This window comes from Trichoplusia ni, chromosome 22 (genome assembly GCF_003590095.1).
Source record: "Trichoplusia ni isolate ovarian cell line Hi5 chromosome 22, tn1, whole genome shotgun sequence".
NCBI lineage: Eukaryota > Metazoa > Arthropoda > Insecta > Lepidoptera > Noctuidae > Trichoplusia > Trichoplusia ni.
The window spans coordinates 2,919,148-2,944,101 of record NC_039499.1 but is presented as its reverse complement, the minus strand read 5'-3'; the positions used below and the strand labels follow the sequence as shown (position 1 = coordinate 2,944,101).

At 36.2% G+C, this 24,954-nt stretch overlaps 2 protein-coding genes across 4 annotated transcripts in view; one reads left to right on the top strand and one right to left on the bottom strand.

Annotated features, from left to right (window-relative positions):
* Positions 1 to 14,542, top strand: part of LOC113504502 (cerebellar degeneration-related protein 2-like) — a 91,159-nt gene extending 76,617 nt beyond the window's left edge. For 2 of the 3 annotated variants that reach the window (XM_026886834.1, XM_026886833.1), the window contains exons 2-6: positions 10,017 to 10,129; positions 10,376 to 10,524; positions 10,691 to 11,131; positions 11,220 to 11,394; positions 12,507 to 14,542. In XM_026886834.1, coding sequence (XP_026742635.1) covers positions 10,017 to 10,129; positions 10,376 to 10,524; positions 10,691 to 11,131; positions 11,220 to 11,394; positions 12,507 to 13,940 — 2,312 coding nt within the window. In that variant the 3' untranslated portion in view covers positions 13,941 to 14,542. Of the gene's footprint in view, positions 1 to 3,586; positions 4,378 to 10,016; positions 10,130 to 10,375; positions 10,525 to 10,690; positions 11,132 to 11,219; positions 11,395 to 12,506 lie in introns of those variants that run through there. The other variant, XM_026886832.1, reaches the window with a different exon arrangement.
* Positions 14,543 to 14,625: 83 nt separating this feature from the next.
* On the bottom strand, positions 14,626 to 24,725 carry LOC113504503 (ATP-binding cassette sub-family F member 3). Its single transcript, XM_026886835.1, has 12 exons — positions 24,476 to 24,725; positions 24,166 to 24,271; positions 23,656 to 23,824; positions 23,158 to 23,372; positions 22,510 to 22,773; positions 21,316 to 21,516; positions 20,648 to 20,830; positions 19,444 to 19,617; positions 18,716 to 18,890; positions 16,787 to 16,967; positions 16,002 to 16,222; positions 14,626 to 15,287 (listed from the first exon to the last, which is right to left on the bottom strand). The coding sequence occupies exons 1-12, from the start codon at positions 24,546 to 24,548 to the stop codon at positions 15,132 to 15,134; spliced, it is 2,118 nt and encodes a 705-aa protein (XP_026742636.1). The 5' UTR covers positions 24,549 to 24,725; the 3' UTR covers positions 14,626 to 15,131.
* Between the last annotated feature and the right edge of the window lie 229 nt (positions 24,726 to 24,954).

The following is a 24,954-nucleotide window of genomic DNA, read 5'->3' as shown; positions in this document are numbered from 1 at the left end:
CTGATTACAGCCTCCGTACTGATACAGTGTATTGAGCAAAGTATTTTGTAACTCATTTATGTAAGAGTAACATTTGGTAGCTGCAGCCGTTGATGAGTTTGTAACTGAAGCTAACACTTGTGTTAATAGGGTTGGCCTACAAGTGTCATAACAATCGTCAGATCTTCTAAGGCATCGCCTACTAAAACTACCGTGTTCCGTGTACAGTCAGCAACACAAATTAGCTAACTTCTTTTGACCACACAGTCTATTTACTAAGCGCCACTATCTTTCAGTGACATGTATTAATCGGCGTTTTATTTGTATACTAGGTGTCTACTTTGTTACCACAAGAGCCCAACAGAAACGTATTGAATTTCACTGTATTTGAAAATCGAATCGTGTTAACCAATTTCTTAAGCTAATGAAAACCTTTTTCGTTAAAACCTCCATTTTATTCCTTATCATTGAAGACATTATTTCGAGTCGCCATCTTAAACCACTCAGCAATTAGCATTGAAAGTTTAAAGTCTACACTCACATTTAAATATAATGACCGCCAATGAGCAAATAAGATATTAACAGCTCTCTCGTCATTAAGAATGCATAGAAATCTCGATACTATTCTAGACTCAATTTTTCTCTTCGTAAATTGACAACCCTATGAGCATAGCATGGAGATATAAACATCTGAACATGATTCAATATATGTTAACTCAAAACTTCCATATTTTTTACTTTTTCATTAATTAGCATGACAAATCAATTTACGTAAAGCTTAGTAGAAAAAACTGTTTGATTTTTCATTGGTACGTAAGGTTAAAAAACATTTATCATTGGTATGACCTTTACTATTTTTAATATTTTAATTTAGTTACTTATACGGTGATCAATCACTTGTTGTAAATATTCAAAAGTGTATATATTTATTTTGATGCAAGTGGCCGGCAAGAGGCTTCGTTGTGAATAAAACTATACCGATTAAAAGGAGATCCAACAGACAAACGATGCGTCAGAAGTTTTGTTTAAAATTCACTAAATTAAAGAGAATATACCTTTTTACCTAAAAAATAAATAAAATAACGAAGGCATATAATTCTTTCGAAAATGCTATCGGACAGCCTTGGAAATATATGATTAGTTCCAAATTAGATTGATTAATGACACTTAGGTATTAAGAAAAGGGGCATTACGGACTGATTAGATAAAATATATGTATCTAGCAACTGTTAAGGAATATCTGTCTAATCATACGTTGCTTAATCAGGCAATAACATACGATGGGATTAATGTTCGTCACTGGCTTTCTCAAGCTGTATTTAATATAATAAGTAGAAGAATAAAAAAAAATCAGTTCAATTTTGGTGCTTCAATATGAAAGCGCTTGATATTTAGATAGATAAAACATTTATTCAACACGAACAATAACCGACACAAAGAAATTGAAAAACACAAAAATAAAATAAAAAATATGAGTGCACAATACAAATTGCCACGACATTAAAAACAAAACAAAAAAGGATATTTACACTTAGGTACACATTTTTACAAGAGAAAAAACTGAAGGAATTTGGCATGTGTAATGTCAATTCGAAGTCAAATGACTTTTTGAAAAGGAAATGTCACTTTCATACATTTGGGTAGTTTTACCAGACCACGGTTAAAAACATTCGATTCTCTACAGGGCTGTGTGATACACACTGCTCGGCCCGAAACGGCATCTCGCTTACACATCTGTCTTTCTCTCTCTCTCCGTCTAATAGTTCAGGTACAGAGTGATCACTGATGATATGATTTAATAAAAAAGAAATACTATAACTCCAGGCTAACGAAGGCGTAATAATTATCTCCCTAGAAACTGCCGGTCTAATCGATTTCAAACGCACGAATGGACCTCAAAGCGCAATCTATACTTACCAATACTGCCTACTCCGAAAAACTATTTCGATATTCAATAAAGGAATTTAGAAATCTGAAAGAATTGTTTGTAAGTCACAAATCTAGTCTGTAAAAGAAAACTCTAGAATTTTGTCGCCAATATTTGCAAAAGATTACAATATTTGAACATGACGTCAAAGTTGTTTTTACAAAATGTTTTGATGAGTTTAACAAATTGTTGCAATGCATTATGTGAAAACATTTTCACAATATGTATTTTTCATTTGAATTTTACTATTTGTTTATCATAAAGACAATCATATTAACATCAGTACTGTCTTGTATACCGAACCGAGATATACTTTATCTAATTAATATTACAAGTACGATAAAGTGCAGCTGGTTGTACGCATACAACGTTTACTTTTGGCTTCCAACCTATTATCATGTGGTACGAGTATGATGGTCCAAAGTGATCAGTACAGTCTCCAAGACAATCTTAACCCAGACATCACAGTCATCGACAGCTGCACATTGAACCTCCACCTAATGAAGCCTGCAATTGATTAGAATGAAGTCGTTGTAAATCTAGCGTGACTTCAACATCTCACGCTGAGATAATTGAGATAAATTACGCGTTGTGTCAACGCACCCGAACATTCGTGTGGACACGGACGTTGAGCAACCGTTGTTTTGAGAATTATTCATGAGACGAATACAATTCAGTCATCACGTTGGTTAAAAAAAAACATTCACACATTCATTCTGTGATATAAGATGTTTCCCACGAAACAGTTTATAACAAAGACATTTTTGTAAGTCTTGATTGGCAGACAGTACTGATTGTCTATCTAGCCGACAGGATATAAACTAAACACAACGTTCAGCGGATGAACAAAGGCCTTATTCAATAACTATTTTCATTACATAATTATTAATCAGTCTTCGCATAATAAGCGACTTCATCTGTATCGTTCAATGAAACAGACTATTTTGCGGTATATTAAATACTTTTTACCCAAATTATGGTGCAATTGTCTCACATATGCTATTGATTAAAACCCGATTAATTACGATATGACAAAATCTCGTATGAGTAACTAATTTAGCATATCGCATGACCAACTTTTACCTTATCTATGATTTAGTAATTAACAAATATCATAAAACGAATGCAGATTCCATTTCAATGTTTGTATTTCGAATTCACGACGTCTCTTCTGAGAGCTATTAATTATAGTATTGGTATGCACTTTCTATTTTTAAATTTATATTTCTCTGAGCTGTAATTTCTGTCTGACCCATAAGTGGTGACCCTGGAAGGTATCACAGATATTAAAGAGGTTTTATTAACCAACAGGTTTTTATTGAGCAACCGCTGATAGTATTAAAACGCCTCGATAACAATAAAAACTGATTACAGATATAATTTCGTTATTACACCCGGATCTTCGGAAGACTGGAACTAATCAGTGTTAGATTCACTCGAATATTTAATTTTGTTGATTTAAACTTAAAATTTTCTTAACTTGAAGATTCTTAATTATACCAACGCCTGTGGACTGTCAATAACAAACAGCTGAGCTATAAGTTACTGGTAACAAGATATCAGTATCATTTATTATGATATACCTAATCAATTGCGTAACGAAAGGTTCTAATTTATTTGATATGGCCAGCAAACCCTGCGTAGTCTCGGTCTAGTGATCGCATTCGGTCAGCTACAGACCGCACAACCAACGCTGGGAATACTTGTGCGGCATCATTCACTTTGTTTCCACATTTGAGCAATGTTTTGCTTCATCATCGCGAGGGCCCAATACATACGTCTGTTTCGACAGTCACCGTAAATATCAAGCACATGCATCGTAATTTCATCAACCAAATTCAACTCGTCATTACCTGCTCTGCCATATAGGTATAGATCATTATCTGTAATGATAAAAACGAGTGCAAAACATTGTATACTTAGCAAACACTTTCTACCACACAGACTCGTACGTATTTTCATACCGATATCTTCCTTGATTGATTGCCAGTGGCACATCACCGATCCGCGTACTTTCTCCGCAGATTAGTTTAAGTAGACTTTTTGTTCAATTATGAATTACGTCGGCCGTACGACAGCATTTGTTAATTTCCTCTGCTGGACGAGTAATCGAAAGAAATTAGATTGAATTTAGATTGGGGCGGACGGGCCGGGCGGTGGCGCGCGGTAATTGTAGAGTGCTGAACGTTGCCGAGTGCGAGCGTGCGGCGGCCTCGCCTCAGTCCGTGCTGCGCCGCCGCTCCGGCCGCGTCTCTCAACAACACCACCACCGAACTTTACAATGATTTAACTAAATATGGCCGTCAGTGCCGACACGTAATAAATCCTTCGTGGGTGAGCTCAGCGCGGATGGAAAATGAGCGAGGAACAGGAACAGTGTGACTCGTTCAACTCATGGGAGCTGAACGGCCTCAACTCCCTGGACCTGTGGGACTACACTGTCGAGCTGGAGTGCCTGCAAGGAACCGAAGGTTAGTTTCGCAAGGCTGTGTGAGTGGCAATGCCGTCGAACGAGACGCTGCTCGAGAACCATTCGTCACGCAGAGAATAAAACTGAACGGTCCGGACCATGGAATTGTTTGAACAACGTCTGTTGCGCTGACGTTTACGGTACCGCTTTCTATAGGTATTCCTTTCTATCTGATTTAGATTATCTTCTGCGATTAATGTCATGGTTTATTTTCTAAAGGATATTTATGGTCACGAGCAATTGACAGCGAGATTTGCCGATGCATTACGTATTGTTGTTTATTGTTGGGATTTCCCTTCGCAGTCTCGCGTTGCTAATTTAGAACAATAATCAAAGCATTCGGTGCTAACAAGTGATTGATTCAATCGTTAAATTTGTTACATATTAAGATATTACGCGTATTACTGATGCGTTTAACACCTTTCGGCACGTACATGCGGTGCAGTAACGGTACATACGAGGAAACAAGTATAGCTCAATTCTTACTTTGGAGTCGTAATTAAAGCGAACACGATTCGTTCGTAATGATAAAAGTAACGGTGCAAAGCCCTGATACACTTGCATTGTTTATCTCATGATATTGAAACTAACACCAAAATTTTATCAGATAGATACTATCATTTTTAATTACAGTTGATAAATGTTATCGTAATATGTTACTCCGCACCATCTACGTTTTAAAATTAAGTTTATGAACAGTGAAGGTTGTATAATATAAAGCCAGCATCTAAATATACCATTACTCGAGGTTTTTTCCTATATAGAGTTTACATTTTTGCTAAAATTTGGGCGAACCCGACTAGGTTTATGTCTAAAACAAAAGTAGCACGAATACTATTAGAAACTAAAATAAAATAAAAGGAGTTTTCAATTATTTAAACGAAAATGGAAAAACAAAGAACAGTACAAAAGTCGCACAGGAAAAGATCTGCTCTGGTATGCACTAATTTGTCTAAGGGAGGTTAGAATTTGGTTCGTTTAAAGACAAGTGGGGAAATGAAATGAAATGAAATTATTTATTCTGCAAATAGGATATTTTATCACTTTTACATGTCTTTTTTGAGAACGATGGAGCCGACATTTCCTAGCTGACTACCCTAAGAAGAAATGTCGAAACAAACTCAGGGGTCGCAGTCTCTTTTAAAGTCCAGGGGGATACGTTAAACAACTTTATTCTTATTTTGTTCAATAATGTTTTGATTTAAACTTTAAAAATCGCTGCCTCTCTTTTTCTTCAATTACTTTATCTACATATATATCATTTAGTACATTACAATCAGTTTTGATTCATTCATGAAATCATTTTCCAAAGTCCTCAATTCATGATCATCGCAACTTGCTATTTTCATTTACCAATCATGCGATAGCAACACATTTTCACACAAAACATAATTTCTATAACCTGTACTTCTTCATTTAAAAACGAAAGAGGTTCAATAACAGAGAAGAATGATATGCCAATAAGTTTTTATGATTATACATTAACCTAAACCATCTTAACCTCTTGAACTCGCATTTCACATCGATGCAGACTTTGCAAGACTTGATTGTTAATAATTTTTGCATTGAAATGATGTATGTAGTGGTAGCCTTGCGGTTCTTTGCATGGATTTGTTTGCATGCGATACAGGTTCGATCCCAAAGCAGGCAAAGTAGCAATATGACTTTTACTCAAAGTTATATTTATGCTTATTTTAAGACATAATGATAAACGGTGATAGAAATAACATCGTGAGGAAAACTGGATTAAAAATATTAGAATCTGAAATGCAAACCCGCAATGATTATTTTAGAAGGTATTACAGAAAGCTAGAGTAAATAATCTACTAGAATTACTCAATTAACGATAGCGAATTGAAATGTTTACCTAAAGAGATCCGGCTCTTGTTTATTGGATATCGTAGACACTATTTATTCAGTACTAATTGTAAATAACTTAATAAGTAGGTAAAGCAAACAAGTCAACATTTCATTATAGAGTAGAAATAAAAGTCACGAATCAAAGTCCAAAAGTCGTCTGCGTCGACTGAGTACTCTAACTACGTATATTAAAGTAAAAAATTAAGCAAGTTTTACACAACTCTGTACTTACGAATACACAAAAAACATATCTATATTTTAGCTAGGATTTAACAGAGGCAATTAACAAACGAAATAGCCGTATAAAAACATTATGACATAGTATCTAGCTATTCAACAAACCGTGTGTATGACATGACAGTGGTAAATTTTAATAATTTAATTCGATGTACAATCAACCACACATAACCACTTTGAAATGAACAGGGACTTTATTTTCAAAACGATAAAGTCAGGTTTCGCGTTTTTCCTCTATATCGGTCGAGTTTTCCTGTATAAAAGTCACGTTTTCATAAAGAATGGGTTGCAATGAACTCCCTCGGCAGCGTAACCGACTATCAATTGTTTTTCCTATCACATGCAAAGATATTCAATGCTTTCACAATCCTAGATACAAAAAGGTTTATTAACAACGAGTTTATTACGTCTGGTAACATAAGAGCTGTTAGACCGCGTGATGTGCAGCAAAAACTGGTATCACCGGCGAGAGGTGATAAGTTCAGTACGCGTCATGTTCAATAATAATAGTTTGAGGAAGGTAAATGATGATATTGCGTAGGTTTTTGTACCCATAAACTTGGATTAACCAGATATAGATAGAAATCAATGTTTGACAGTATTAAACAGAAACAACAGCTAAATCTGAATGTTCTAAACAAAGATTCCATTAAGTATTGACCACAAAACAAATTAATAACCAACATTTTATCGTTGTAATATTTTTATCAGTGAAACCATTATATTCAAATTAACTAATTAAGAATACACACCAAATAATAATCTATATTACCGAGATATACATTATCATTAGGATGAACTAACAAAGATTTTCTACATTGCTTACTGATTGGAAACCTTTAATAATATTCCTACCAATAGAATGGGAATGGAAGACGAAATGACTTTCTTATCCTTTTATAATACTAAATGAAATTGTGTTCCCTATTTCAACTTAAAAAGTTCTTTAATGCAACTAAACCTATTTATAAAAGACTAAAAAGAAATAAACAAGCTTTGTAGCTAAGTGATTAATGCCCATTTGTCAGTGGACATTTGCTGGCCCGTGGTCCGAAGCGTACTTGTCTTATTGTTTAGTATTCAACCACCACATATACCACCAATTTAAGCCCAAAAATAAATCGTTTTAATTTCTCAAGTGCTACCGTAAGTTAAAGGTCGTCCATTGTGCGCATGAGTCATTATCACGCGTCTGTTGCATTCGCATTGACTTCTTAATGACTGTGTGACAATCTACTTTATTGGTCGATATCATGCAATACAAACAATCGACGTTTTTGTTCGGGTTATCGCGTAATTATTTTATAACACGTTCTTATATTAGCAGTGCGAGAAACAATTAGCACTTAAATACATGCTATTGTTTTTTCGAAAAAAATAAGTTGACTAGTATTAAAATTACTCACTTATAATAAAGCTATTAAGAAGACTTCAGATCTTAAATATAACTGTTAATTATGTTTAAAATATGATAGTCATTTGAATTACTTTGAAGAACAATGGATGTTCTTATTGTGAACATTTTTCATAAACATAATTTTCGCTTTAAGAGATAGAATCATCAAATCAACCTGCTGATCTGAATATCATCGTGCTAGAAAGTATCGCATTATGTTATAGCAGATTACATTCTTTGCAAAAACTCGGTGCTCGAGAGAGAGCTACGTATTGTTTCCATAATTCAAAGATTGGTACGAAATTACTACGTAATGTAATAGAAGCGATTCTCAGATCAAATTATAAAGAAAAGTGCAGTGCAACTTTTACCTTTTAAATGTTGTGTGAATACTCTTTGACAAGTGTTTCTACTTTAACAAAAATAAGATAACGAATTTAGCACTTATCATTATAATAAATTATACATTAACAAACTACTAAAACTAAATTTTGCGTGCCTAGCGTGCGCTGTCGACGCTTCTTTCCCACCTCGCAATCATTGCTACTCTAGTTTACAAAACGTTCATTAAACTGCTAGTTATAAGGCAATGGACGCAATTCCATGACTTTGCTCGGCAACAAGGCTTGTTTAGAAACAAAGTTGCGTGGCCAAAAATATCTTACGCCGGTAATAGTCGGCTGACTTGCAACTCCACTTATTGCAAAAAAACACAGCGATACGAACGAAATACTTGTCTGAAGTCGCCGTCCGCGTTAAAAATAATAAAAAGTATTTTTGATTACATGGAATTCAATCCTCGGTTACGTTACAAACTAATATGCATGCGATGGTTATGGAATATGTAATTCTTTATTTTCAAACTTCATTGGTGCATAACTAACGCGCGTCAGTTTTTTTTCTTGCTCTTTAATGGGCTCTGCGTGTGGTGTAAAGCCTAAACGAGTTTTGTAACACTATTATTATAATATCATGCGTCAAACGTAAGTGGTAAACACGAACTTAGTTGACGTTAAAACTGACGTAGACCGGTTTGCATAAATTGACTAGATGATACGCTACTTAATATCTCCAGTAAAAACTATTGGCCATAAACTTAATACTTATTATGTATACGGTTTTTAGCTCTAAGTCACATTCGACTGCCTCCAATTAAAATTACTTGAGCATGATTTGCGGTATGTCCCTCCTACCAAGAAACACGAAAGAAGTATTCAACATGGCATAGCGTATATTATTTAGAGCGAAAATTATTTGCTTGCTCACATGATAATGTTAGGAACTAACTTATCTCGTTTGGGAACAAGTTTATATTGCAATATATATTAATTATTTTAGCTGCAATGGAACTAGACGTCAAACGAAGATTGTGACTGTTTTGTAAACAGTCACAATCACTTCGACAGATCACAGTTCGAACTGGTCACGAACGTCTGAACATTTACGGACATCATAACTTTTCGAAGCAAGTGTTCCACCTACTATCCCACCGTTGGTCTCTCTAATATATCACAATTTCCTCAATATGTCCATCAACTTTCATCTACGTGAGCTCCGTACGTACTCATTGACCTGAATTTCCAACGAAATTTATATTTTAGCGTTTTGTTCTCAACGCGGGCAAGGTTACGTTGCAAAAACCTTTCACGGACGAATCGGGTTGTAAGTTTTACGAAGTCGTTATGCGTCACGTCTTTTGTTCTAGTTACAGTTGACAATACTGGTTATTGGCGAGCGATGTATTGCGTACAATATGTATAGCTTATAGTGTGTATGCCTGTATGGTGGCAGGACTGGCAGGTGTTCAGTTACCCGTGTCTGGCAGACAGCTGTCGCAATACTCGCAATGCACGCGACGCCGGCTGCCACTCAGGTGCACCGATGGTGTTCTGATAGCTTAATTACTTCGTCCGACTCGCCGCCTTATCTTAAGGTGCATTAATGTCTTTCACTTTTTGCATTCCAATGTCTCCACGTCAGCTAGTGAACAGATAGACATACCGACGTAATACTTTTCTTACATTAGTACTGGTAGTTGACCAGTTTGTTCGAAAAGTTTTTTTGAACAAATCCTAAATTCAACATCAGTTTTAAGTACTGAAAAGACACAGATGATGAAAGTAACAATATGTTTTCTATCTTTGCAGATTTGCAGTTGGCAGCAGAACTCGGCAAAACCCTGTTGGAGAGGAACAAGGAACTCGAAACAGCTCTTCGTCAACACCAGAATGTCATCGAAGACCAAGCACAGGAAATTGAGGTATGCTATAGTTTCTGCAGACACAAACTTCAAAAAATATATAGATAAGTACAGTGGTGCCAAGATAAGAAAATGCGCGAATTTGCCACATTTTGGTCGAATAAGGCAATGTTTAAATAAACACTTTACTGGCCACTAGGCAAAAATAATTTATTCGACTGCGCTTGTTACGCAAAGATTGTCAGAGTAGATAAATTCGGCTGTAATCAACATAATGTTATTTTAATGCAAATTGTATTGTTCTAGTACTTAACAAAACAAACAGTCGCTCTGCGCGAGGTAAACGACTCGCGGCTGAGGATCTACGAGCAGCTGGAGGTGAGCATTCAGGACCTGGAGCGAGCGAACCACAGACTAGCCGTCGACCATGCTGCGGAGAAGAAACACATTAAAACGTGAGATCTATAGCCTATATTTATGCGGCCACTGAGTCGATCTGTATCTTTTTCTATATCTAACAGAGTCCAAGGATAACAACATAGTTTTCTTCACATAATTATCATTAACAATTATTGTTGTAATTATATTTTAATCCAAACATTCTATATTACATATTTACAGACTGTGCGCAAACATTGAAACGCTCGAGAGCAAATGCGAGGATCTACAAAAGACTGTGGATGACCTGAATGCCCAACTAGAGATATCAAGGCGAAGGGCAGAAAGGAAACCCGAAATTGAAAAACCCAAAGAAAAAGAGAAATCTGTTGAACTCACTCTAAGCGTCAAAAAGTCTGACGTAAGCAGTACACCGATCAAGACGGTAGCACCTCTCCCAGAACTGACTAAAGAGGATGAGGACTTACTCAGGCTTAGTGATGAGCTCAGAGAGAGCAAGGTGGCATTCGCACAAGAACAGAGGCGGGTGACTGAACTGGAGGAGCAGTTGGCGTCGATGGTACAGGAGAACAACAGGCTACACGACCAGTTCAGGAATTGGCAACAAAGAGAAGATGAGCCGAAATCCATGCACGAGGAATTCTCGATCCTTGAAGAAGTCAGGTAAGAACAACAAAGATTTATGATGTTTCCTTTACTCAATTGTCATCACATTAGTAAACATTTTACAGATAACATTATTTTGTTATAGGCAAGGTCAACTGTGCATAAGATGTCTAAGAGGCGTCGAGCGAGGAGACGATATGTCGTCAATGCTCGATGGAGATGACGATGACAGAAGTGCTATCAGCTCTCTTATCCTGCCTCCATCTGGTCAAGATAGCCCCAGAGAAGATCTCGTCACAAACAAACTTGTCAAATTCGACGTAAGTACTAATACCACACATATTGCACGACTCCTAAAGTACTCTCAAAGCTTATTTTTCTTGTGTAGAAATCCTAATCTGTTTATTAACAACGTGTATATTTAATTTTCCTTTTCTTCTTGTATAACAACATTAACTCACAGTTCTGTGTACAATGCAAATCGACTAACATCATTAACACGCTATGACTAATTGATGTGTGGAACATACAATGTGGAATTCCATTGGAACTGAATTCAGTATTCATTACGACCCCCACTGTTGAATGGATTTTCGATCGTCAATCGATACACGTACTACTTTCACACACCATCAGATGAAGACGGATTAATAAAACATGGCATTGCTGTTCGCCAACATTCTCATATGAATTTCGATCGTTTCTAGGCGACAAAGCTTTTCCAACTGCCCCTGATGTTGTTGATCACGCTTTGCATATGCATTATGAAGCGCATTTGCAGTAGTTTTCTTTGGATATATCGTATGTAGTCGAAGGTACGTCCATTACCGACACCTTATTATACTAAATGCGAAAAGTGCACGCTGAAAGATTTAATGGTGACGGTGATGTGATATGCATATGTGTGATAGTTGTAACATCACTCCATAACATGAGCATGTGTGTGTCGTCCAAAATATTGTCATATTGGTGTAACGTGGGTATGGGATATGAATACTAATATTATTCACAATTATATATATCATTAAATTTGTAAGTGCTGGTTATTTATGGTACGTAAGGTCTATGTAACATGCTCAGTGATATCAACTATCATTGTTATTCCTAACATAATTGAATTCCTGGAGTAATGGGTGTATTTTTGACTAATCATAAATTTAAAGATATCTCTTAAGTTTAATAATATCTATCCCGATAAAGATCATTCTCATATTCAACGATCATTGTACTTCCTATAAACTTAGGTGTATTTTCCAGTAACAGACTTTCGTTCAGATATCCATTTCTTAAACATAACTGCATACAAAATAATGTTGTCACAGTAACTTCACATTACACATTCCTAATTCATCACATAGCAACCAAATCACAAATACCATCAAAACTTCACGTAATACTTATAATCACTAAAAAACTACTATCTACATTTCAGAATGCCAAGGAAAAGTTACTTCAGGGTATATGGGCAAATAAAGAAGATGGCCATGATAACCCCTACAGAGAACTGGTGCAGAAGTACGAAGCTTTGCTTGAAGTTCAACTGTCACAGGTCAAGAACATAAGAAAGACCAAGCAGACCACTTTGCCCAGCAATCAGAATCCGTGCGGCCCGCTTTCTCTTCAGGATGAACTGCAAACGTCTGGAGACTACAGTCAGTTCAGTGTCAAAGATACTGACGAGGAAAGCGGCCACGGAGAAGAGGCCCAAAAAGGAGTCAGTCAACCCAAAAAGGTTGATACCACTTCAAGGAAGAAGATTATCCAAACTCCAGACTTTTCGGAGGCAGAAACATCAAGCTCTGGATTTTCGGATGAAACCAGCAACAAAGCTACGCAAACGGAACGCGAGCGACCAGGCTCATTCCTCTGCACAATTGCTGACGGGGAAGACTACCGATTCAGTATTTATGATGACGTCAGCCCTATGGACAGTCGCTTCCGCAACAGACCGGAATACCGTGAATTATTCAAAGAAATCTTCACCATCCTCAAGAAGGCGGCGGAGAACAAGGACGATGGAGAGCAGCTCCCACTGCTCGATGACACCACAGCCGGTAAAGTACCGCCCGTCACTCCCGCAAACGAAGAGGCACCCGGTAACTTTACCGACGACACACAAAGCGTATTGTCGTCCGTTATGTCTGAACAGTCGATTCCAGTGTCCGATATTACCGTACCGGATACTCCTACATTAAAAGAGAAAGAAATTCCACAACCAGAAGTGGCTAACAAGGAAGAAAACGGAAACAAAGAGAACAAGCCAGTGGCGGAGAGCACCACGGAGAAGCCTAAACCAAGCCCTGCTCGTCAACCCAAGGAGCACGTCAGCGAGCGAGCGAGAGACCAGACAGACGGCCAAAAGGAGAAGGAAAAGGAAAGGAAGGAAAAGGAGAGGAAGGAAGAGAAGGAACGTGTACTTACTCCGCTGGTGCGTCAGCCACTGGAATACATAGCGGCTACTAGAAAGAAGTCCAGACATCGCAATCGCAAACACAGCCAGGACCGCCAGGGAGCAGACTCTCCAGTCTTCCCTTCGCCGCCTAAAATAACTTACCAGAAATCATCGAACAAGAAGAGGAGGGACTACAGGCCGATCGAGGTGAGCCCCCTCGCCCGAGCGACTGAGAACGAGTGGAACGGCTCCACGCTACAGTTCTACAACAGGAACTTGAACTCGCCCACACCAAGCGCCAGCGGCCGGACGGGCAAGATATACCAGGGATGGAACCCCGAGACCGACTCGTGGGACATCAAACAGAGCACTGCGTCGCAGGAGATACATAAACTGAGGAAGCTAGAGCTTTCCTACGCAGAAGTATTAAGGAACGCCGACAAAACTAAACCCCGGCGCAAAAAACATCAGTAAATATTTTAATTCATCGACCCCCTCTTACTTATAGTAAGAGTCGAGTGATCCAACAGCCATTTGTCATTGCCAACTGGACATAAGTAATTTAGATTAGTATTTGTGATCTGGTAGTGTAACTTTTTAATTTTTACCTATATATTCACAATCGTAAATTGCCATAATAAACCGGTATATTTGTTGTATACCAGTATATTTATGTATGTATACTTTCAATAGTCCTATAATACAATTTTAATTTATTGAACTTTCATATTAATTACCCTTCCCTCCGATGTCACAATGTATTTCAAACGAAATATACTCGCATTTAGAACCAGAGCACCTATGTCTCAAGATAGTTGTACTGCCTGAAATTGAGTTCAATTCGTTTATTTTCACTGAATAATTTAATTTCTTACTATTTTAGTCATTATTTTAATTGTATATTATGTATTTGATCTTTGATTTGTAAATATGCATTTTTAAGTTAATTATATTTTTTTAATTGCCATCGATAATTTTCGAATATTTCGAACAACGCGTTTTATGTATGCTGAAGATATTTAATGGAGACAAAGTGAGAGAGAGGTTGAAGGTATAAATAAAAATTTGCATTGATATTAATAAGTTTTTCATTTCCCTTTTCACTAAGTTATAATAAAGTAAGTATGTAGTATTCAACCAAGTAATAAAACACTGCGTGTATATTACAACAATATAATTTAAGGTTACTTTTTACATGGATATATTGTATACATGTGGGTGTGTATTTGCGATAAGCGAGAACCGTAGTATTGTGTGGTGTCGGGTCGACGCGCCGTCGTCTCGCACAATATCAACCAATCAAAAAGCGTCAAAGCGAGATCGCTTCACACACAACACACGTTGAGACAGATAACTTCAATTCTCCCAAAAACAAAAACTTCTCAATTCATGCTCATTTTTTTAAGAAGAAGCTTCTACATTATTTATGCAGCATTACCCGTTACCTGTAACGGTGCAATGCATTTTAATTACCTATATTCATTTATCTAATTGAATAATACATAAACAAGAATTTTGCTTCACCCCAAAAAATTGAGCATAAATTTAATTTTTTGGAGAACAGCATCGAAGATTGTCTCAGTGAATTAGCCTATAGAATTAGAATAGAATGGTGACGGCACGCCGATGAGACACGACACAATAACACGATTCCAGCTACATTGTCTACTTGTTCTGTGCCTCGAGTTCTCTCTCGACGATTTTGCGGTACTCGTCGAAGCCGCCCTCTATACTGGTGACGGAGCCACCGCCGCAAACCCACAGTTCTTTGCAAACCATTCGTATTAATCTTTCGTCGTGAGAAACGAGGATGACACCTCCCTGTAAGAAGAATTTGATAAGGTATATGATAGAGAGCTGAGATACTTTTTAAGGAGGATGGCAATTGATTACAGGGAATAAAAAAATGCACACTCTTCCAAGCCACGAGCAAATAATTCAAATTCAACGTCTTAGATAAAGTATTAGTAGGTAAAGTCGATCTAAGTACAATGTTGTGTATCAATTCTACCTCAAATACACTGCTAAGGCAAAACAATACAAAAAAAGTATGTTACAGAAGGAACAATTGTTTATGTATTGAGGTAAATCAATCAAATAAAACAATGGCTATTGTATACTATTTTAAATAGAAACTGATTACATCTCTTTGATAAATAGAACTTTGGATTCACAGTTTTTTATGCCAACAATTGTCTAACATAATCATTAAAAGAAGACATTATAGGCTATTGTCATAGTAATAAAAATAAACTTTTTGCAAAATTAATTAAAAACCTAATTTAAAACTTGCGAAATAAGACATATCCTGGCTTTGTGCACACAGAGACGTTTCTCAATAAGTCTTTATCTAGCTAAAACAATTGCAGAACGCCTACGACCTCTTAATGTAACACCATTGAAGTTAGGTACCTATCACTGCAGCTGGACGCCGTTATATGCCCCGTCTTGCTCTATCACGCATCCACAATGGCAGAAATATTACTTCAAAATGTAATGTAGCATTATACCAACACAATTAGACAAATAACTCACCGTATATTTAGTTATCGCCTTTCCTAACGCCTCAATGGTCTCGATGTCCAAGTGGTTAGTCGGCTCGTCGAGTACGAGGAAGTTGGGGTTGCCCATACACATCCTCGCGAAGGCAACTCGCGACTTCTGACCCCCAGAGAGACTGCCGATCGTTTGGAGAGCAAGGTCGCCGCTGACACCGAAACTACCTAGTTGTCTTCTGTATTCTTCTATTGTTTTACCTTTACAAAAAAAATGAGACAATGTTACACACTAATTATAGCTATAGTTTTACCTATAGGATGATACTCGAATTATTGAGTTGATTAGGTCAGGAACTCAATAGGGAAGGAGGTAGGTAAGTATTCGGTAATTGAGCGTTTAGAACCAAAGATTCTTGGAAAATGGTTAGTGAAGTAAAATTTTGGAGGAAAATATTTACTGAAAAAGGAGCTAGACATCGACAATAAAATAAATGCTTTATTTATTATTTAAAACCGACTGCAATAAAAAAATCGGGTAATGTATGATTTCAACGAGTAATTTTAATATCTCAATCCAAAGGTGCACTGCAATGTTTTTCTAATTATTATTTTTTTTGCAAAAAAACTTTATAATTCAATTACTTACCTACAAATACCTCATCATCTTAAAAAATTACATGAAATGAAAATAAACATTTGAGATGAGCCACAAAAACCAGCAGTTATTTATACAAATGACTAAGCAGTAACTTTTTACAAAAAAAAGATCGATCTATAAGTATACAAAAATGGACTCTATAACTTGATGAATAAGGTACATACCTGGATAGCTCCTTTGTAACAGTTCTACAGAATTGACGTTCATTTCTAGTTGATCAACGTGATGTTGCGAAAAGTAACCGAATTTCAGTCCTCTGTGTACGCTGCGGATACCACTGGTAGGTGACAGGATACCCATGATTATTTTTAATAACGTCGTTTTACCAGCTCCGTTGTCTCCCACCTACAATTAAAAAAAATGTCTTCTAGTCAAGTAAATTACAGCTATCGACAAATGACTGTAAGTGAAAACATGACTGCATGCAGGGTTCAGTGGTAAAAGTCACCACGTGAAACCCACTGTACGCGACGTGTCAGTAGAGAGGAGTAGAGAGCCGACTAGGGATAATTACATAAAAAAAAACTATTTGACTAGTAGATTGGTTCATACACATAAGAAAGAATCAAGTTTAATCAAGTATGTACGAGATACCAATAACCCTAACTATTTGCAATCTTCCTTCTGTCGCCGAGATAAAAATTTCTCGGGGAAAGGACAAAATATAAGCTTCTACTGTGAGTAACGATTCCATACTTCGACATTTCATATGAAGACCGAAATAACGCAAAGTTCGTATCAAATACAAGCGATAGCAATACAAAAAGATAATTAAACCTACCCTACCCTATAATAAACATTAGTAACAAAACATAAAACTGTGTTATTAAAATACAGATAGCACGATAGATATCATTGTCATCCCAGTTATTGTTCGGCCAAACTTTTCATTGTTCAGTTAATAGTCCCTAATGGAGACCGCGATTACATTTAATGGTAAAAAACTGAACTACGCCCGATTCGTGTTGCCAAGTCATTATTACCATTCTCGGTCGACTATTGTGAATATTTCCCACGAACCATGACACTTGGGGACCAAAACAATCGCACAGCAATTCTGTAGTGATAATAATAATTGCTAATAAGTTTCGGGGGAATCGAGAACGTTTAATTTTGTCCTTGTGTTTTGGTATATTTAAAAAAAGTCTGCAATTTGTTACACGATAGATGCAAGAAATCAATTAAGTTAAGCTTCTGCGAATAAGATTATAGTGGATAAATATACGTTTTGTCACTCTGTCTTAATAACATGGTATAATGCTACTAAACGCGAAAACTTTTATGTATGGATGTTTGTTCCTCTTTCACGCAAAAACCACTGAACAGATTTAGAGGAAACTTAGTATAGCGCATATAGTTTATAACCACGATTTACACATGATTTTATCCGGATTTTATGTTCATATTCGATTTATAGCGAGCGAGACCGCGGGCAACATCTACTAAATGTTAAAGCAATTGTTTTGTCCACTACACTTGATACGAAGTATGGATAAACACGTGCTTTTGTTTATATCGCTTCGTCATCGTCGTAAAAAGTTTGATATATAGTCGAATTGCCGCGTCATGATTCTATGTTTAAATCTTACGATATCGCGTGTCTTTTATAGATTTATCACATATTTAATAAAAACGGTAAACTCATTATTATTAAAGAATTAATGACTCGATTTTCTCTTAGAATAATATATTGAGAGACGTTCTTTACCCAAAAATCTCATTTTTTATATGGAATGAATTCAAATGGGATGGAGTATTGATGATCAGTAAATATTGTGATATTTCAATTAGATGTATTTTTACTGCATGACAACAGCCAGAACGACGACTACCCTAACCTTTAGTATTAGTGAATTGAATGAAAAAACCAATTGACATGGCATTTTAGAGTCACTTACTTAAACACAACTTACACATACGTCGTGACTACACATGAATCGTTATTTAGCTATCCGTATTAGCTTTTGATAGACATGTAGAACGCCACCGATAATGCTGTAAACGTGCCTCAGTACTGTTATAATCCTTTGATTGATGTAACAGTACGAATGAGAAGTAGATAAGAGATATAGAGAAGATGTAACAGTACTTACGATACATATCCGGGACTCTAGCGTCGCTCCGAGGTTGACATTGGAGAAGATGACTCTGTCCTTGGAGTAGTAGAAGCCGACCTCGTTCAGCTGTAGGATGGGCGGCGAGAGCGGCTCCGTCTCGGGGAACCGGAGGACCACTTCTATCTCTTTCTCTACTGGTTTTAGTTCAGGCCTGGAAGTAAAATACATGTTTTAATGTGGTCTATTGGATGATGGCTTGAGAAAATGTGATTGTTGCCTACTGGCATCAATTATATCAAACTTTCACTGATTAAGTTTATATTAAGCAAAAATTGGGTATAAGTTAGAAAAGGTACATCATAGTTGGAAATAATTTTATGGCACGTTTTTCGATGTGTTCAAAAAACCAACATCAAAACTTTTTAGGTGCCCCCTTCTCCATCTCCTTGTTAGCGTTTTCTTCGAAAATACCCACTAAGCTTACGAGCTGAGCCTTAGTAATTTTATTAAGGTTCTGGTTTGGTCGTTACCATCTACTCTTACTTGTGGGTACTTTCCAAGGTTATAAAATGGATTTAAATTATTACTAGCAGAGTAGCCTAGGGCTCCGCGCGGAATATGGAACTAAATCATAATCCTGTTTTTTTAAAGTTGACTAAAACAAATCTTTATCTTTCCAAGAACATATTATATGAAAACCATCCCCTAATAAAGTAACATTCAGATTTATAATATTAATAGTTACATAAAGCTACAGTACTAACAGTTTGTCCAGCATCTTGATCTTGCTCTGCACGGAGGAGGCCCTGTTCGCGTTGTACCGGAAGCGGTCGATGAACTCCTGCGTGTGCGCGCGGTGCTGCTGCTGCGCCTCGTACTCGCGCTGCTGGTTCTTGTGCTTCTCCGTCTTCGTCTTGTGGAACTGGTCGTAGTTACCTCTGCGGGAGTAAAGGGTGGGGTTAGAAAAAAAAAAGATGTCAGAACCATGGGCTGACGTGCACGAAGGTTGGGACCGAATAAACGATGTCTGGAATTTAAAGTTTATTAAAAGATGAGAAGCTTATAACCATGAGCTGACGAGGACTCCGGTTAGGTCCGAAACTAGTCGGGCAATCCAGATAAATACGCGAGAACAAACTGGTGCATCATTAAATGAATAATCATCTTACGAAAGTTACTTTGAGAATTACAAATTGGAGTGTCCCATTGCTGGATAATGAGCCACCAAAATTATAACCCTTATCGGTTTTTAAATTATAAATAATCATAAGTAAATGATTTGAAAGTGAATTAAATTTAAAATATGTAAACATCTTTATACCTTGCCATTTTAAATACATGTGTAATAGGCGAAATAAACCTATTAATTGAAAAAATCAAATTACGAAAGTAAGGCAAATATTTCTGATAAAATGTTCATTCGAATTAATATTTATGTATTCATTTTACGAAGTCATCAATTATGCAAGCTATTGTTCGATTAGAATTATTGATATTATACAATAGTCATGGTAAATTATAGTTCAAGAAAATTGATAAAATAGTTATGTAAAGTTGTTTCATTATTAACGCATTTTAGAACCAAGGAGATTCAATTGAAAGCGAAATGTTAATATTTTAAAGTATCGCGATATTTATATGCTTTAAACTTTCTGTACATTAAAATGTAAACAAAAAAATGTTCTTATATTTACCTATACGTACAAATACTTACTAACGTCACGCGGGTAAAAAAAAGTTCAAACCACTAGTGGAGGAGGTATTTGCACACTATGACCAACAACGAACGAATAATACGACAGTATAATAACACAACCCTTATGGAAATTACTAACAGACGTGACCTCATACCCGCAATTCCGTTTATAATTCGCGCACTGCGCAGTTTCCTCCCAAAGTTCTTTTAACAAGCGTCAATTTATAGTATCTCAAACAAATTACATAAATATTCCTTTAAGAATAACATACCTGTAAGTATCTATCCTTTGTGTGTGTAAATGCATGATGTCTGTGGGCACAGTGTCGAGGAAGTTGCGGTCGTGAGACACGACCAGCAGGGTGGTCGGCCAGTTCTGGAGGTAGTTCTCTAACCAGATGATCGCTTTGATGTCCAACATGTTCGTCGGCTCGTCGAGTAGTAGGAGGTCGGGTCTGTGGAACGGTAATTATATATTTAATAAGCATTATGGTACTTTAACTTGATAAATTTCTATTCAGAATTACAATTTCAGTACTGTGAGTTTATGAAATTAACAGAGAGACAATGCCTAAATTTAATAAAGTTTTATTCATCTCTTATCTCATCTCAAAATATGGTCAGTTAAAGACCATATTTTACTTTCATAATCAATCTCCATTTTATACATTTTCTTAATTCAGATTTACCCGACCATGAATATTATTATAGGTCACTCACTCCTATACGACAAAAATGATTTTTTATTAATATAAATTAATGTACACACAAAATAGTAAAAAAAAACACATCATTACACATTATGATACCAGGTGCTGCTCTTTAGTAATAAGCAGTACCTAAAGTCTCTACCAACAGACCCGCAGCAGGGAAAGTAGTTGATATAGGCAGTAAATGATATCGAAAAGAATAATAATGAGGAGTTGTCCAACATACTCACTTTGAGAACAGCGCCCTCGCCAGTGCGAGCCTCATCCGCCAGCCTCCGGAGAAGGTCCTGGTGGCGCGCGCCTGCATGTCGGGCGTGAAGCCCAGCCCGCTCAGGATGATGGACGCGCGCGCCGGCGCCTTGTCCGCCTCGATGTTCTCCAGCTGCGCGTAGATCTCGCTCAGCTCCGTCGATAGTGTTGTATCAGTCGATCTGGCCAAGAAAACATTTTTATAATCATTTTAAAGGCGAAAGTTTAGAGTATGTTACGTGTACACGCTCAAAAACGTAGGTGGTGCACATGTGGCCATGGAATAATCCCAAAGGCTTTGATATAACCATGGAGAGCAAGGAGCAGTTAATAATTTGAGTAGTATGGATTATAGAATTTGACGAGTACAAATTAATTACTGTAGTTGTAGAGATGGCAAATTGGCAAAAAGGTTATTAATTCAAATTTTGGATTTGAATTTGTCTTTGATTTTTAATACCTGTAACAAACACTTTAAACAACAAAATTAAACATACCTAATTTAAAAATATTTTTTTATTTCTTACAAACTGGTTTTAATGAAGAAATCACACTTTCTGATTGCATCAGTTTCAAGTTCTTCCACTTAAGACGTAATAAATTGAATTTAATTACTTGATGCAGGTAAAGACACGGGACGAGGATCCATCAAGGTTATTCAGTATAGAGTTATGTAGGAACATTGGCACCATTTCATGGTCACCCACTAGTATAAGCCTTATAGGCTTTGTTGAAAATATGTGTCTTATAAATATTCATTCTTACGAAAAAAACACAATATAAAAAATAACTTTTTATACTGGAAAAAGTTGGTATAATATACACAAAGTGGTTTTTACAGTTCCAAAAAGAAATACAGTATGTCTGTTCATTAATCCATTTTCTTCGGATGCCACTTATTTTTTAAGAAAAAAGTTTTTTTTAACGACACCAGCACTAAGAAATTTAATCCTTGTGCCGCGAGGGTTTTCGCATGCATTCAAGTCACATGCACCTTACACCCAGACTCAGAACAAGAGTTTTAAGATCACACAAAATGCGAATGTGCGTTTGGCGTGGTGATAGATCATCCGCGCCGAGATAGGTAGCTTACAATCTTATTTATTATTAAGTACTAATATCTATTTTCAAATGCACTTTCCGTATTTATTTATTATATTTAACAATAAACTTACCCATTATTAATAGCGGCAGTCACTTCTTTCTCTCGTTTCAACAATGTTTCTCTAACAGTATCACATTCTAACACGCTTTGTAGGGCCACAGTGTCATCGCCCACGACCTCTTGTTCTACATGTAATATTGATATATGGGACGGAATCTTCAGTTGTTTTGATGAAATCATTCTAAGGAGTGTCGTCTTGCCGAGCCCATTGCGCCCAACGAGACCATATCGCCGGCCGCACGCTAGAACTAGGTCGGCGCCTTGTAATAATACTCTGGAAAGAAAAAAGTACGTGTTTACATGATGTTGATAGCAACTATTTTGGAAAAAAGTGACAACAGACTAACAGACTGGTAAATAGTGAAACTAATGGAGAGTCCAGTGAAACTTTCAAGGGCTGCACCAGCTACGATTTTTTTTTTTAATATTAAGGCTATAATTCAATGTCTCTATTTCTGAACAATCCTAATTTAAAATGAAACACAAAGTTTAAAAAATCAAGGTTCAGGAATGAGTATATTAATTGTTAACAGAAGGAAAGGTATCCACTACATACAATCTTCCAGATATTTCTGACATTATTTGGGCTTTAAATGAATATATTATATTAATTCATTAATGGCTTATAAATGTACCTCACATTAAAAACGCGACTTACCTATCACCATAAGCAATATCAAAGTTCTCTATCCTAATGTCCTGTGTCCTGTTCGTGCCCTTAGCTTCGAGTTTACTGTCCTTCTTAGACGTAACTTGTGATGCCGTCGCTGTCTGAAGAACTGGGGCTGTCACTGGTAACTTTGAATCCTTTTGTTTCTGCTGTTTCTGTTGTAACTTAGCTTCAGCCTTTTCTAATTTCTTTGCGTCCACTTTCTACAACATAAGTTGACAAAACAAATGTAGATGGAGAAAATTAAGTTGTTGTAAAACAACATTCAATCTGGCATTTTGATATGACCATCATGAAACTTATGTACAGAAAGAATATGTATACATATAATACTATGATATTACATACATAATAAAATACCAATATTAAAAAAAAACTACTTTAGCACTTATTCAACATTTAATTACATACTTTATAAATGGAATTATTACTATAGTGTGTGTAACTTATACAATTTTTTCAAAGAGGAAAATTATTTTGGCTTACCAAGTTATCATCTCTAGTATTGATCCATATACTTCTGAGATCTTCAGTTTCAGTCACAGTAGTAGTCATGGACGCCAAGTGTACTGGGGCATCTAATACTCTCCTTGGTCCATTGCTACTACCCGGCTTGTCAGGCTGGAGCATGTGTAATAGCTTCTCACATATATCCCTGTGAACAATCATTATTCAAGTGATTCAAGTGTTTTTTCATATAACATTTAAGTTAAAGTGTAGATTCCTAGATACAGATAAGGTAAATATGTAACTCTTTCAATATTATTTTTGTGTTGTTCATAGGAGGAAGATAACTCATATGCAAATAGCAAGACTGTTTTTCTAAATCATAACTTAATTTGGTTTTACAATCTCCGCCCCTAAGAAGACCCACTGACCCTCAGTAGGCAACAATAAAACACATACATTGGTTTAAGCAGTGCTAAGTAGACCTTTTAATATAAAACTCAACTAACTGACAATTGCAACATATTTAACAACAAAGTTTAAAAGTACCTTATATCTTGTTCAGATTTCTCAGAGATTCCTTGAAGCACTTCTCCAACTGCCTCATACACTTCTTCCGTGTCTTCAAATTCACCGGCACTGCTATCCAAAATGTCTAGAAAAGTAACTCAACTTTATAAAAGAACTACTTTGACGAGATATTTTATTAATTAATACGATTGATTTAACATAATATCCTATGGTGTAACATTATCCTGAGATACTTAATACCTTTACACCTATGTTTCATGAAGATCAGTAATTTAGAGTGCAACAAAATAAAAATAAAATAATTCTTTATAACCTATAGAAAACTTACCTTCAACATATTTCATCAATTCGTCATCTATGAGTGGGAATTGACTTTTAATAAAGTCACCACATTGAGCCATTTTGTGTTATTAAGGTTAACAAAATTTGATTATAATAAGTAACATTTATTCATTTAATTTAAAGTAAATGCACTAATCGCCCGATGTCACGTCACGTCAACGAGCAAACGAATGTCAAATCAAATCTGTCAAATTACTTGATAGATATTGTAAATATTGCCATTAAAAATTTATATTTATATATAATAGATCATTATTTCAAAGGAGGTAAAACAACACGAGATTTCGTCACATTTGCTAAGTTCTCCTGAATCAGCAAGTTTGATTTTTTTCTAAATGCTGTCTACGGCTGATTATTAGCTTCACCTACAAACAAAAGTGATTGATGAAGATACATTGCAAGATTTTGAGTGACAAAAATAAAATATGCTAGCATTTATGTAATGCCAAGTAAACATAGTTCAGT

Excerpts from the sequence above, each read along its gene's own strand:
- LOC113504503 (XM_026886835.1), bottom strand. The coding sequence starts at position 24,548 with ATGGCTCAATGTGGTGACTTTATTAAAAGTCAATTCCCACTCATAGAT. Across the intron at positions 23,825-24,165 it reads AAATCTGAACAAGATATAAG|GGATATATGTGAGAAGCTAT; the intron begins GTACTTTTAAAC and ends GATTGTTCACAG. Across the intron at positions 21,517-22,509 it reads ACTGCCGCTATTAATAATGG|ATCGACTGATACAACACTAT; the intron begins GTAAGTTTATTG and ends TTTCTTGGCCAG.